The sequence below is a fragment of the Babylonia areolata genome, chromosome 25 (assembly GCF_041734735.1).
Source record: "Babylonia areolata isolate BAREFJ2019XMU chromosome 25, ASM4173473v1, whole genome shotgun sequence".
Classification (NCBI taxonomy): Eukaryota; Metazoa; Mollusca; class Gastropoda; order Neogastropoda; family Buccinidae; genus Babylonia; species Babylonia areolata.
This window is the reverse complement of record NC_134900.1, coordinates 23,415,639-23,432,420: the sequence shown is the minus strand read 5'-3', so window position 1 is coordinate 23,432,420 and position 16,782 is coordinate 23,415,639. Positions and strand designations below refer to the sequence as shown.

General features: G+C 48.7%; 1 protein-coding gene across 1 annotated transcript; it reads left to right on the top strand.

Moving 5' to 3' along the window:
* Positions 1–2,602: 2,602 nt before the first annotated feature.
* LOC143299453 (uncharacterized) lies at positions 2,603–3,641 on the top strand. The gene is made up of 2 exons (XM_076612661.1): positions 2,603–2,856; positions 3,297–3,641. Exons 1-2 carry the CDS (start codon positions 2,810–2,812, stop codon positions 3,571–3,573), a joined length of 324 nt encoding a protein of 107 aa, XP_076468776.1. The 5' UTR covers positions 2,603–2,809; the 3' UTR covers positions 3,574–3,641.
* The last annotated feature ends 13,141 nt before the right edge of the window (positions 3,642–16,782 follow it).

The window sequence follows — 16,782 nt, the reverse complement described above, 5'->3', positions numbered from 1 at the left end:
CATAGAGACAGAGACATAGATAGACAGAAAGAACGACATATAGAGACAGAGACATAGATAGACAGAAAGAACGACATATAGAGACAGAGACATAGATAGAAAGAACAACATATAGAGACAGACATAGATAGACAGAAAGAACGACATATAGAGACAGAGACATAGATAGACAGAAAGAACGACGCATAGAGACAGAGACATAGATAGACAGAAAGAACGACATATAGAGACAGAGACATAGATAGACAGAAAGAACGACATATAGAGACAGAGACATAGATAGACAGAAAGAACGACACATAGAGACAGACATAGATAGACAGAAAGAACGACATATAGAGACAGAGACATAGACAGAAAGAACGACGCATAGAGACAGAGACAGAGACATAGATAGACAGAAAGAACGACATATAGAGACAGAGACATAGATAGAAAGAACGACATATAGAGACAGAGACAGAGACATATACAGACATGTCCATGTCTCACATGTATGCCGGAAGATGGAATGCACCAGTGCACTCAGGAGTCTGATCTCGTGTTTCACGGAGATGTTGCTGTACTTCCATACAGGCTTCAGTCTGGACAGTGCAGGCTACCCTTGGGTCATTTATTGCCGATGATAGATTTTAGAAAAATGAACTGTTGAACAGTTTCCTAGCTTCTGTCCCTGGACAGTTATATCAACAGGTGGTGATGGGGATGGCCATCGAGTTGATCTTTTCGGCGCTGATTGCGATTCCATATCTTGACGATGTTTTATCCGATTCTTTTCAAAGCTGGGTGAGTTCTTGTTCCGCTACCTGTCAAGACGTCGATGCCGTCTGCGAAGCGAAGGTTTGTGATGGTTCTTGCTCCAGTGCTGACTGTGCTGACATGGCCTTCAAGCGCGTCAGACATGATGCCTTCCAGGAATTGTGTTGAACAGCGTGGGAGACAGAGGGCAGCCTTGAAGGACTCCAACTGAGGCATGGAGCCACGCTCCATCATTGAAACAGAATTAACCACATACACACCAAACCAAACAACATACGACAGAACACTCCAGCAACACGTCAGCCTGTTCCTGTGGTCTGTAATAACTTCCGCCACCCCCACCACCCATCCCCACCCTCACCCCCACCTCCTGTCCACCCAACACAGTTAGCGATGCTGACGAACTTCAGTTCCCCGGGTTTGTGGTCAGCCCTCATCCGTGACACAATCACCGCTCACACTGGTCACTTGACTGAAACGGCTGTTCCATTGATTGATCTGTTGTTTTGCTGTCTGACTCTGTGTGTGTGTGTGTGTGTGTGTGTGTGTGTGTGTGTGTGCAAGAGAGAGAGAGAGAGAGAGAGAGAGGAGAGAGAGGGTGAGAGAGAGAGAGAGAGAGAGAGAGAAAGAGAGAGAGAGAGAGGGAGAGAACTCATAACTCAGAACTGAAAACGTTTTTTTTTTTAATCCATGATGAAGATTTCAGGCATGGCCCAATCTGTCCTTGATAATCTATACCCGTTTCAACAGCACACATATTGGTCGTTGGCAATCGTTGTGTGTGTTCGTGTGCAACTCTCTTTTCCTTCACTTCTCCCCCTTTCTCTCCCCCCTCTCCCTTCTCCCCCCTCTCTCCATCTCTCTCCACCTCCCTCTCTCCTTCGTGCGTTGCACGTGCTTATCTGGGGATATGCGTGTGGCATGTCCCTTCTCCTGAACACTTTTTTGAACTCTGAGCGAGTTCAGAAATCTATCTTGTTGGGGAGAGAAAGATTCCCCTGGGCTGTTGATGCTGAGCTTTGAGGAGAGGTTGGTCGCTGTTCCAGCGTGTGTGCTGTTGAATGCCGTCAGTGAAGTTGTGGGGCGTTTTCCTTGTCACCCCCTTGTTCTTCAGTGTTGGTCTGTGTGGGTCTGTGTTTCACCCTGGGCCAGTGGCGTGCCTATTTACCTGGTGACAGGTGAGGGAGTGTTTGTCTTCGTAATATTAATTCAGTGATGTGACTTGTGACTTTTGTTGACATCAGAGTGAGTTAGGTTTTGGTTGGTTGTAAGGTTGGGGTGATGTGTGTGTGTGTTTTTTTTTTTTAGCGGAAATCTTTTAAATCCAGTATTCTTTTGGGGAGGGGGGGGGGATTAGTAAATTTGTTGTGTTTAGGTGTATCATTTTGTCATATATTCAGCTCAGGTAATTGTTTCAATTTGCTTTCTTTGTTACGAAAGAAAAATGTGCGATTAGTTTGTAAATTTTCACAAACATTTTTGTGGGGATGGAAATGAAATGTAATTGTGATGTAGCCTCACTGGTGCTGTTTGTATTATTCAGAAGTGGTGGATACTGAAATATTATTGCCGTTTATAGTTAGTCACAATGGACGCTTTGGATTGTGTGCTAGTTTGACCGTTTTATTATTTTGGAAAGCTATAACGAACGGTTCAGTTTACTTATAGCTTTTGTATCCTGGTGGGTTATACGAAAGGTTATCTACTTCCTCCCTTGTCGTAACTGAATACTGCTTAAGGAAGGGATAGGATGGGGATGATGTACTCTTTTACAACTGGTAAAAAACAACTTAGTCTACAGAGCCAGTGTGTTGTTACAGATTTTCCTGTTTCCCTCCCTTCCGTGCCACTGCCTTCGACGGGTCTCCAGGACAAGTCTGGAACGGTCCTCCTTCCCCTTTACCGTGTCCACCCCCAAAGCTTCTTCACTCCCGTTCCCACTCCCACTACAAACTTCCAACATACCCTTTCCCACTTTCCCATTGTCCCTCTCCCCCTGACCAACTTCAGCCATGGAATCAACAAGCGTCGTCGATGTTCAGCTGTCAGTATGAATCTGAACTCTGGCAGCGTGGTTGAGCAGAAGTGGTGCTGCAGGTAACTGTGAATTATAGAATTGCGCTGTGTTTAGAAATGAGTTTTTTTTTGTTTGTTTTTTAATGCTTTGTTTCGTGGCGTTTATTTATGTATTTTTGCGTGACCACAGTAAAACGAGCTGAACTCTTCTGTGACTGTTTGTGTTGGGAGGTTAGCTAGTGTGGGAAGGGGTGGGGGTACATGGGCAACCCCATACGGGTTGTGACAATGGTGGAGATGCCGGGTAACTGGCTAGGTTAGGGGGGTACGGTGGGGAGGGTGTCCTTGTGTTTGTGCTATGACTTTGTTCACGGTGGGCGTGTACTTGCAAAAGGTTATGCATTTGCTCCCTTGTCTTGTTAACTGAATATTGCTTGAGGAAGGGATAGGATGGGGATGATGTACTGTTTTACAAGTGGTAAAAAAACAACCTAGTCTACAGAGCCAGTGTGTTGTTACAGATTTTCCTGTTTCCGTCCCTTCCGTGCCACTGCCTTCGACGGGTCTCCAGGACAAGTCTGGAACGGTCCTCGTTTCTACCGTGTCCACCCCCAAAGCTTCTTCACTCCCGTTCCCACTCCCACTACAAACTTCCAACATACCCTTTCCCACTTTCCCATTGTCGCTCTCGCCCCGACCAGCTTCAGCCATGGAATCAACAAGCGTCGTCGATGTTCATCTGTCAGTATGAATCTGAACTCTGGCAGCGTGGATGAGCAGAAGTGGTGCTGCAGGTGACTGTGAATTACAGAATTGCGCTGTGGTTAGAAATGGGTTTGGTTGGGTTTTTTTTAATGCTTTGTTTCGTGGCGTTTATGTATTTTTGCGTGACCACAGTAAAACGAGCTGAACTCTTCTGTGACTGTTTGTGTTGGGAGGTTAGGTCGTGTGGGAAGGGGTGGGGGTACATGGGCAACCCCATACGGGTTGTGACAATGGTGGAGATGCCGGGTAACTGGCTAGGTTAGGGGGGTACGGTGGGGAGGGTGTCCTTGTGTTTGTGCTATCACTTTGTTCACGGTGGGTGTGTACATGCAAAAGGTTATGCACTTGTTCCCTTGTCTTGTTAAGTGAATATTGGTTAAGGAAGGGATAGGATGGGGATGATGTACTCTTTTAGAACTGGTAAAAAAAAAAAAAAAAAAAAAAAACCATAGTGTACAGAGACAGTGGGTTGTTACCGATTTTCCCGTGTTTCCGTCCCTTCCGTGCCACTGCGTTGGACGGGCAGGACACAAGTGTGGAACGGTCCTCCTTCGCCTTCTACAGTGTGCACCCCGAAAGCGTCTTCACTTCGGCTCCCACTCGCACTCCAAAGTTCCAACGTTCCCTTTCCCAGTTGATTGCGAATTATAGAATTGCAGTGTGGTTAGACGGAGGTTATTGATTTTGTGAATGGTTTGTTAGGTGGCGTTTGTTTTTGTATGTACTTTGCATGATGGGAATAAAAGGTGAAGTGCGTATGTTTGTGTGGGGACGTTAGGTATTGTGGGAGACACACACCCCCACATTCCCACCCCCACCCCACCCCACCCCCACCCCCACCACCACACACACACACACCCCCACACACACACCACACACACACACACCACACACACACACACCACACACACACACACCACACACCACACACCACACACACACACACAGACACACAGACACACAGACACACACACACACACACACACACACAGACACAGAGACACAGAGACAGACACAGAGACAGACACAGAGACAGACACACAGACAGACAGACACGCACACGCACACGCACACGCACACGCACACACGCACACACACAGACACAGACACACACACACACACACACACACACACACACACACACACACACACACACACACACACACACACACACACACACACACACACACACACACACACACACACACACACACACACACACACACACACACACACACACACACACACACACACACACACACACACACACACACACACACACACACACACACACACACACACACACACACACACACACACACACACACACACACACACACACACACACACACACACACACACACACACACACACACACACACACACACACACACACACACACACACACACACACACACACACACACACACACACACACACACACACACACACACACACACACACACACACACACACACACACACACACACACACACACACACACACACACACACACACACACACACACACACACACACACACACACACACACACACACACACACACACACACACACACACACACACACACACACACACACACACACACACACACACACACACACACACACACACACACACACACACACACACACACACACACACACACACACACACACACACACACACACACACACACACACACACACACACACACACACACACACACACACACACACACACACACACACACACACACACACACACACACACACACACACACACACACACACACACACACACACACACACACACACACACACACACACACACACACACACACACACACACACACACACACACACACACACACACACACACACACACACACACACACACACACACACACACACACACACACACACACACACACACACACACACACACACACACACACACACACACACACACACACACACACACACACACACACACACACACACACACACACACACACACACACACACACACACACACACACACACACACACACACACACACACACACACACACACACACACACACACACACACACACACACACACACACACACACACACACACACACACACACACACACACACACACACACACACACACACACACACACACACACACACACACACACACACACACACACACACACACACACACACACACACACACACACACACACACACACACACACACACACACACACACACACACACACACACACACACACACACACACACACACACACACACACACACACACACACACACACACACACACACACACACACACACACACACACACACACACACACACACACACACACACACACACACACACACACACACACACACACACACACACACACACACACACACACACACACACACACACACACACACACACACACACACACACACACACACACACACACACACACACACACACACACACACACACACACACACACACACACACACACACACACACACACACACACACACACACACACACACACACACACACACACACACACACACACACACACACACACACACACACACACACACACACACACACACACACACACACACACACACACACACACACACACACACACACACACACACACACACACACACACACACACACACACACACACACACACACACACACACACACACACACACACACACACACACACACACACACACACACACACACACACACACACACACACACACACACACACACACACACACACACACACACACACACACACACACACACACACACACACACACACACACACACACACACACACACACACACACACACACACACACACACACACACACACACACACACACACACACACACACACACACACACACACACACACACACACACACACACACACACACACACACACACACACACACACACACACACACACACACACACACACACACACACACACACACACACACACACACACACACACACACACACACACACACACACACACACACACACACACACACACACACACACACACACACACACACACACACACACACACACACACACACACACACACACACACACACACACACACACACACACACACACACACACACACACACACACACACACACACACACACACACACACACACACACACACACACACACACACACACACACACACACACACACACACACACACACACACACACACACACACACACACACACACACACACACACACACACACACACACACACACACACACACACACACACACGGTTCTTCGGTGTGAATCGACAAAAGCCCGAAATTCATTTTGGAGGTGAGTGGATTTGGCTCCGTTGGTTCGCAGATGACTCGTCACGCCAATCCGCGCATGGAAGGTTCTCACGCACTGTGGACAGGGGATGGTGTCGGGAACTTACTGCCACTGCTTTTCCTGGCCTGTCCGCGTTGCTCTCCTGTAGCGATTCTGTTGGCCTCACAGGATCTGGCGCCTTTGTGGAAAACTCAACGCCACTTTGGTCTGTCCATTGCATTCACCTCCCATGTGTCGTGGCTGATATTGAAGGCCTTCAGAGAAGATTTCAGAGTGTCTTTGAAGCGCTTCTTTTGGCCTCCATGGGAGCGCTTGCCATGTTGGAGTTCGCCATACAGCAGTTTATTGGGGAGCCGGTGGTCTGGCATGCGAACTACATGGCCTGTCCAGCACAGCTGGGCCTGCATCAAGATGGTGTAGATGCTGGGCAAGTTTGCACGAGTGAGCACCTCTGCGTCAGGGATCTTCTCTTGCCACTTTATGCCGAGAAGTTTTCTGAGGCTGGTGGTGTGGAAGTGGTTCAGCTTTTTGGCGTGGCGTTTGTAGACCGTCCATGATTCGCATCCATAGAGCAGTGTGGTGAGAACTATGGCCTTGTATACTTTGAGCTTCGTCTCCAGGGTGATGCCTCTCCTGTTCCAAACGTTCTTATGGAGTCTGCCGAAGGCAGCGCTGGCTTTGGCAAGTCTGGCATTCACCTCTTCGTCGATGACAACTGTGCGAGAGAGTGTACTGCCCAGGTATGTGAACTTGTCCACCGCGTTCAGTCGTTGCCCGTTGATGAAGATGTTTGGTTCAACGTAAGGCTTTCCTGGAGCTGGCTGGTGCATCACCTCAGTCTTCTTTGTGCTAATCGTGAGGCCAAAGTTGTCACAGGCAGCAGAGAACTTGTCGATGCTGTGTTGCATGTCAGCTTCGGAGGCAGCATTGAGAGCGCAGTCATCAGCAAACAGGAAGTCGTTGACGGTGTCTGTCCTCACCTTGGTTTTTGCTTGAAGCCTCCTGAGGTTGAAGAGTGAGCCATCTGTGCGGTACCTGATGCCAATGCCTACGTCAGCGTCTCTGAAGGCATCTGTCAGCATGGCTGAAAACATGAGACTGAACAGGGTGGGGGCAAGAACACACCCTTGCTTGACTCTGTTGGAGACAGGAAATGATTTTGAAGTCTCTCCGTTGTCTTTGACTCGGGCCAGCATCCCATCGTGTAGTTGCCGTATGATGATGATGAACTTTCTGGGACATCCGTACTTCGCCAGGATTCTCCAAAGGCCATCTCTGCTAACAGTATCGAAGGCCTTGGTCAGATCGACATAGGTGGAGTAAAGGTCGGCGTTCTGTTCCTGACACTTCTCCTGGAGCTGCCTGGCAGTCCCGCGTTCTTTCCGGAAGCCACACTGGCTCTCTGGTAGGAGACCTTGCTCAAGGTGCGCTATGAGACGGTTGAGTAGCACTCTGGCCAGAATCTCGCCTGCAGCGGACAGCAGGGATATTCCACAGGCCTGACGATTTCCTTTGCGCTTGTACTGGTGTATGATGGAAGCGTCTTTGAAGTCCTGTGGAACTGCCTCATGCTGCCAGATGAGCTGGAATAGCTGATGAAGCTTCTCAGTCAGCGCCATACCACCTTCTTTGTAGACCTCAACTGGAATGGAGTCTGAGCCAGGGGCTTTGCCATTGGATAGCAGACGGATAGCTTTCTGGGTCTCCTCCAAAGTTGGAATGGCATCCAACGACTCACTAACTGGCACCTGGGGGAGTCGGTCAGTGGCTTCATCATTGATGGTGGAAAGGCGGTTCAGTACGCTGTCAAAGTGTTCAGCCTGTCTCTCAAGGATCCCGTCCTTGTCAGTGATTAGGGTAGAACCATCAGCACTGAGGAGTGGAGCAGATCCGGAGGTGGTGGGACCGTAGACTTCTTTCAGGCCGTTGTAGAAGTTCTTCATGTCGTTCCTGTCTGCAAAGCCCTGGATCTCATCAGCTTTGTTGCTCAACCAGGAATCCTGCATCTGCCGCAGCTTCAGCTGGATGGTACTGCGTACGCTCTTCAGTATGTCTTTAACTGTGACTTGGGATCTTCAATGTGGGCTCTGTAGGCTTGGCGTTTGTCTTCCAACAGCTGCTTGATCTCAGTGCAGTTCTCATCGAACCAGTCTTTGTGCTTCCTGGCAGAAGGCCCCAGGCACTCCATGGCAGTGTTGTACACCGTCTCATGCAGTGCGCCCCATGCTGCCTCCACATTCTGGTTGTCCAGCACGGTGGACTCAAGGTGTTCCTCCAGGGTGTCAGCAAAGCTCTGCTTGATGTTGCCTAGCTCCAGCTTGTTGACATTCAGGCATTTGGATGCTTTCATGCCCTGAGGCCGTCTCTTGGGCTGGATGCGGAGGTTGAGTTTGGAGACGATAAGGCGGTGTTCTGTCCAGCACTCGGCGCCGCCTCGTGACTCGTACGTCCTGCCTGTCCCTCTTCCTGACGATGACAAAGTCGATGAGATGCCAATGCCCAGAGCGAGGATGCGTCCATGACGTCCTGTAACGGGTAGGGAGGCAGAAGACGGTGTTTGTGATAAGAAGGTCGTGCTCGGCACATGTCTGGAGAAGTAGTTGACCATTGCTGTTACAGTTGCCAACCCCATGCTTCCCAATCACGCCTTCCCAGGAGGTGCTGTTACAGCCAACTCTCGCGTTGAAGTCACCAAGAATGATGAGCTTGTCTGCGTTGGGAACAGTGGTAATGACAGCGTTCAGGTCCTCGTAGAACTTGTCCTTGATCTCATCCGGGTTGGTCATGGTGGGCGCGTAGGCGCTGACAATGGTGGTAAACGTCTTCCCATTGCATATAGGGAGTTTCATCGTCATCAGGCGATCGTTCACTCCTTTCGGGGGACCAGCCAGCTTGCCAACGAGGGTTGTCTTCACTGCAAAGCCAACTCCAGCCTCACGTCTCTCTTCAGGTCCGCGACCACTCCAAAAGAAGGTGCAGCCTGCGCCTCGCTCTCAGAGTTCGCCTTCCTCTGCCAGTCTGGTCTCACTTAAGGCAGCGATGTCGATGTTGCACCTGGCTAGTTCACTCGCAATAAGTGCTGTGCGTCTCTGTGGTCTGGCTGAGTCGCCTCTGTCCAGAAGCGTACGCACGTTCCATGTGGCAATGGTCAATGGGGTGCTCCTTGTTTTCTTCTTTCTTTCCTTTGTGTGTCGACCGCTTGAGTAGGGTCCCCGTCAACCGCGGTATGCTGACTAGGGTGGCGTTGAGCAGGCAATGTTTAGGGCACCTTTTCTAGCCCCTTCCTCATGCCATGGAGGTGAGCAGTGCTGTCCTAAAGAGGGCTGCTCAGTCGCTCAGGGGGCTGCCGATCTCCACCGCTGCTCCAGTCAGTGAAAAACGACCGTATGGCCTGAGCCGCCTGTGTGCAGGTCCGCGGCTACGACTGCCAGTGTACCCACACCTGTCGCTTCGTCGCTCGCCTGTTGCCGCAGGGCTTGGGGAAAATGATGGTATGGGATGAAGGATGACTGATGACTTGCGCGATGACTTTGTTTATAGTGAGGAGGAGTTGCGCACCGTCGACCTCACTCTCTTGTCCGAGACCGTCTGTATTCAGTGGCAAGACGAAGTCAAGACGACTGGAGATGGAAACGGATGCAGTGGATGACCAGGATGTCCTATGTGCCATAGCACTCCACAGTGCTCTGCTGCAACCGCCTTCCTCTCCGTTGAACAATGAAGGTTTCTTCCGCAGAGTCCGCCGGATCCAGTCTTCACATGCTTGGGTAGACAAGCCCTAACTCACCAAGGGTTTGAGACCCGTCGGCTACCCTCACCTAGTTTAGCCAGCCTGTCAAAGCCGTTGCCCGGGGGTTGGGCGCTGCCACATGCTTGCAGCTTCTAGTGCTGGTGGGGACCAACAGAGGACGAACCACTCACAGGAGAGCGTGACAAGCCCCCCCTCTAGAGGTACTACCCCTCCCGTGCACCCCCTAACCCCCCCCCCCCCCCACACACACACAAGAAATAAAAAACAAAACAATAACAACTTACACCCACGCTATTTTCTCGCGTCACCAGAATTCAACAGACCTGGAAGAATATCCCTGAACGTAGTTGTAGTCGTAGTGTAGAGTGTATACTTACTTGCAGTGGAGGCGCGCGCGCGCGCGCGCGCGTGTGTGTGTGTGTGTGTGTGTGTGTGAGCTGTCGTGCATGTGGTCCCATTTGTTGACACCATAAACCCCAGACCAATGACGTCATCGACAAAGAAGAAAGAAAGAAAGGCAGAAATAGGAACGATCACACAAACAGCTGATCCCAATAGGAAAATAGCTATTGGGGGATGAAGAACTTCCCTGTACCCCCCACCCAACTCCGGTAATAAACAAACAACTTACCCCCCCCCCCACGTCCCCCACCCCGCCGACACCCCCCCCCCCCCACCGTCTCTGCCTATCTCCCCCATCTCTCTCCCCTACCATACGCACAAAAGAAACACACACACACACACACACACACACACACACAGATAAAGGACGCCATTCCACCTTGTCTGCAATCCAGACCAAAAGTTCTTCCTCTGTGGCTGCCCCTCGTCCGTCCTCTCTCCCTCTCTCTCCACCCCCTCCTCTCTCTCCGTCTCACCCTCTCTCTCTCTCCCTGCCTCTCTCTCTCTCTCTCCCTCCCCCTTCTCTCTCGTCCCCTCTGCCAACCTCTCTCCTTCTCTCTTTCTCCCCCCCCCCTCTCTCCCTCACGCCCTCTCTCTCCCCCTCTCTCTGTCTACCCCCTCTCCCACTCTCTCCTCCTCTATCTCCCTCCCTCTCTCTCTCTCACTCCCTCTCCCTCTGTCTCCCTCTCCCCTCTCTCTCTCTCTCTTTCCCACTCTCCCCCTCTATCTGTGTGTATCTCTCTCTCTCCCTCTCTCTCTACCCCTCTCTCTCCCCCCCTCTCTCTCTATCCCCCCTCTCTCTATCCCTCTCCCTCTCTCTATCCCTCCCCCTCTCTCCCCCCCTCTCTCTCTATCCCCCCTCTCTCTATCCCTCTCCCTCTCTCTATCCCTCCCCCTCTCTCCCCCCCTCTCTCTCTATCCCCCCTCTCTCTATCCCTCTCCCTCTCTCTATCCCTCCCCCTCTCTCCCCCCCCCTCTCTCTCTCTATCCCCCCTCTCTCTATCCCTCTCCCTCTCTCTATCCATCCCCCTCTCTCTCTCCCTCTCTCTCTCAGCCCCCCCACGCCCTTCCTCCCTCCCGCCCATGCCGCTTGACGTGTCTTCAAAAACACCTGTCTTGCCACACACATAAATCTCGAGAATTGAGGGTATCAAAGACTCCGACGAAACGCTTCTGATTTGTTGTCCATGTTTTATTCACGACCATCATGACGTCATTTGGATGACACACACTACATGTTGATGACGACGACAACAACAGCAGCAGCAGTAGCAACAACAACACCCCACCACCACCACCACCACCACCACCGCCAACAACAACAACAATAAGAAGAGAAAATGATAGTGACAATTATAATGATGATGACGTGTGTGTAATCATTATGGATGGAAAACCCAACTTCATTAGATATGATTGTTGCTAAATTCAGACGATCTTGCATTTGCTTCTTATATGGAACAAACAAGCTAAAATGCAATCGAAAGCATTATCAAGGAAGTTTGAAAAAAAAAAGTAACCTAAATCATTGTGGTGAAAACGAAGATGGAATTCATGTCCACTGTAAGGTGTTTTGTGGAAGTAATACATTGCCAAACATGTGAACACTTAGAACATAGCCCTGTTGTTACATGCAACAAGCACAGCACTGTGACAAGAGATGTAGCAATGATTCCTTTAATTATACGCGTTGCCTTACAACAAAGCGCTGACAGCTCCCGGCACTTAGCTGAAAGACAAAATTCTACACTGCGTTTGACATGTTCTTCTTTTTTTTCTTTACATTTATTTTTTCTAAAATAGTTCATTAGATTATCTGTATGACCTTATCAGTTAGTTGACCATTCTGCTCAAAGTTTGGCTAATATGTGTGTGTGTGATTTTTTTTTCCTGATTTCAATAATGATTGTTTGCCTCTGTCTGTCTGTCTGTCAGTCAGTCTCTCTCTTCCAACAAAATGTTTGGTTAAAAAGCCTACAAAAGATGGTTTGATCTGGAGGGTTCAGCTAATAATATGTGCATGATGTGTATGGATGGTGTAAGAGGGTGAAGATTTGTTGTTGTCTCAAGGCCTGACTAAGCGCGTTGGGTTACACTGCGGGTCAGGCATCTGCTTGGCAGAGGTGGTGTAGCGTATATGGATTTGTCCGAACGCAGTGACGCCTTCTTGAGCTATTGAAACTGAAACTGAAACTGTTGTTGTTGTTGTAAAGCTCATGAAGTCATAAGGGCTAAAAACGTTTCGATGTTACTGCTGAGATGAGGGAAGACGTGCTCAGTCTGTTTTCCTCCTCCGATAATGATGAAATTATAATTTTGCTTGCCAGTTACGTTGCAGAGGCTGTCAATATCAGGAAAAAAGAAAATGGATGGTCGTGATACGTATTCATTATTGATCTCAGGAATAACCTGTCGCAGCTTTACACGCTTGATGGGCTCATGAATATTAATTAACTGTCCGTTTGATGTTGCTGTTTCTTATTTTGTTTTGTTAATGAAAAGGGTGGAGGTGGATGGTGGATGGTGGAGGTGGTGGAGTGAAGTTGGTGATGAAGGTATGTGTGTGTGTGTGTGTGTGTGTGTGTGTGTGTCTGTGTGTGTCTGTGTCTGTGTGTGTCTGTGTCTGTGTGTGTGATGGATACATTTATCTGTGTACATTATCAGGTAACATGGTTTTGAACTGTTTTATTGACAAGTTTTGCTTTATTAACTGTTGGTTTTTCTTCCATTCGATACACTTGACGCTGCAACCCGAGAATTATACACTCTTGACTGACATAACGGCTATAGTTAGGCCAATGTCAATATTTGTTTAAAGTCTGAAGCGTCTCTCTCTCTCTCTCTCTCTCTCTCCCTCTCTTCTCCCCCTCCTCTCTCTCCCTTCTACTATCATCACCACCACCAAAGAAACAAAAAACAACAAAAATCAAAAACACACCCTTTAAAAACACCTGTGTTACTCTCGATATCATCTGAGAAAAAAGTGTCTGATTTGTTGCTATTTTAATCACTGATGACGTATTTTGCTGACGTGTTCTGCTTAATTCAATTGTGTGTGTATGTGTGTGTGTGTGTGTGTGTGTGTGTGTGTTTCTCTTTTTTGTCAAAACAGATTTCTCTATGTGAAATTCAGGCTGCTCTCCCCAGGGAGAGCGCGTCGCTACACTGAGAGCGCCACCCATGTTTTGTTTGGTTGTTTTTTTTGGTTTTGTTTTGTTTGTTTGTTTTGTTTTGTTTTTTTGTCCTGCGTGCAGTTTTATTTGTTTTTCCAATCGAAGTGTATATTTCTACAGAATTTTTACAGGGACAACCCTTTTGTTGCCGTTCGTTCTTTTTACGTGCGCTAAGTGCATGCTGCACACGGGACCTCGATTTATCGTCTCATCCGGATGACTAGCGTCTAGTGGAGGTTGAGAAAATACCGGCGAGTGAGCCGTGAATCGAAGCAGTGCGCTCAGATCCTTTCGCTTCCAAGGCGGACGCGTTACCTCTAGGCCATCACTCCACTTTCTGGTGACAAGCGTGTGTGTGTGTGTGTGTGTGTGTGTGTGTGTGTGTGTGTGCATTCATGTGTGTGTATGTGTGCAAATGTGTGTGTATGTGTGTGTGCGTGTGTGTGTGTGTGTGTGTGTGAAACTCATAGCACAAGCCTCCTCCATCCCCACCACCACCATCATCACCACCACCGCCACCATAACTACCAGCCACCATCACCTCCATCACCACCACCACCACCATCACAACCACCACCACCCCAATCACAACCATCATCACCACCACCACCACCACCATCATCATCATCACCATTCTAATCTCCGCTGATCCTCACTGGGATCAAAGGAAAAGACCACAGATGTAAGTGACTTTACGGCGACCAGTTAGCCGTGCTGCTGGTTTGCTATCGTGTCAAGCTCACTGCCCAAGCTGTTGCAGATCCTACCCACCTTGTCTTTAACCCCTTGCCTGCCGCTGACGTGTGTGTGATCGCCAGTGAAGGGACTGTCACCTCGCTCAGATAAGACACGGCTTACGTGTGAGTGTGTGTGTGTGTGTGTGTGTGTGTATGTTGACTGAGTGTGTGTGTGTGTGTATGTGTGTGTGTGTGTGTGTGTGTGTGTGTGTGTGTGTTTGTGTGTGTGTGTTGATTGTGTGTGTGTGTGTGTTGACTGAGTGTGTGTGTGTGTGTGTGTGTGTGTGTGTGTGTGTGTGTGTGTTGTGTGTGTGTGTGTGTGTTGACTGAGTGTGTGTGTGTGTGTGTTGACTGAGTGTGTGTGTGTGTTGAGTGTGCGTGTGGTGTGCACATATTACATTGATGTAGTAGGTGATGTAGAATATTACGCGCTCAGTCACTCATCTAGAACTATTTTCTAGAGCCAAGATAGTTTCTTCTTCTTCTGCTGCTGCTGCTGCTGCTCCTCCTCCTCCTCCTCCTTCTTCTTCTAGTAATTATCAAGATTGTTAAGATTTCAATGACGATGATGATTTTTTTTGTTTTTGGCATTACGATTATCATGACAATCGTTACTGACTATCAGTATCGCATTACTGCTTTTTTTTTCAGGCAAGTCAGCACTGACGAGTTCACAAAATGTGGTAAGTGCATTGATCATCCATAGCACCACCCTGCTCTCTTTCCACTAGAGCTCGCCAGTCGAAGGGTTAATATAAAATTGGAGGCGGACCAGGCTAGATGTTGTTTGGTTTAGTGGTGGCGGGGGAGAGAGGTCAGGGGGTGGGGGGTGGGGTGAGGGGCGGGGGGTGAAAGGGGTGGGTGGGGTGGTGGTGGTGTAGGGGTGGAGGAGTGTGAGAGGGAAATATTGTCGTGTTTTGTTGAGTTGTTTGTTTGTTTGTTAGAGAGAGAGAGAGGGAGAGAGAGAGAGAGAAACGCTGCAGACTTTAAACAAATATGGCCTAACTACAGCCGTTATGTCAGAGTGTATAATTCTCGGGTTGCAGCGTCAAATGTATCGAATGGAAGAAAAACCAACAGTTAATAAAGCAAAACTTGGACTTCCGGCAATGGCGAGGATGTGAGCAGATTTTTGGGCTCTCTCAGCTTGTTGTGTAATTCACGGGTGTTCAGAGTTTAAGGAACAGTTTCATCCTGTGAGAATTTTCAAAGATGTTTCACGGATGTTTCATGCTCTCCAGTGTGTGAGATGTTCCTTTCTTCAAGAAATGTTATCCCAATTGTGAATTGATCGTTGGTGTGTTAACCAAGATGGCGTTTTCAAGTGTTGTTTTTCATTGTGAAAACAAAAGCTTCGTGTGTTGTAAACGCGTTCAGTAAGTGATTTTTTGTCATCAATGTCGTGCCATGTCTGTTAAACGTTTAGCAAGCTCACCGTTAGTCGACAGCGACGATGATAAGAGACAATGTATTGAGGCAAATTCTAGTTTCACTGACTCTGAAACAACAATTATAAGTCCTGCGTTTCTGACTAGCACCATTTTGGAATCGGACTCAACAATGACAGGAGAGGGAACACAGATGTCAGCGAAAGAGGAGGTGAGGGCTGCACTAACTGATCCAGAGATTATAAGATTGTTTGCAAAAAGCTTAGCTTCCGAAGTGGCGAGTGCTTTGGGGAAAGAGATTTCAGCTTTAAAAGAAAAACTTTCTGAAAAAGACATTGAAATACAATCTTTGAAAGACAAAGTGGATGAACTGGAACAGTATAGCAGACGG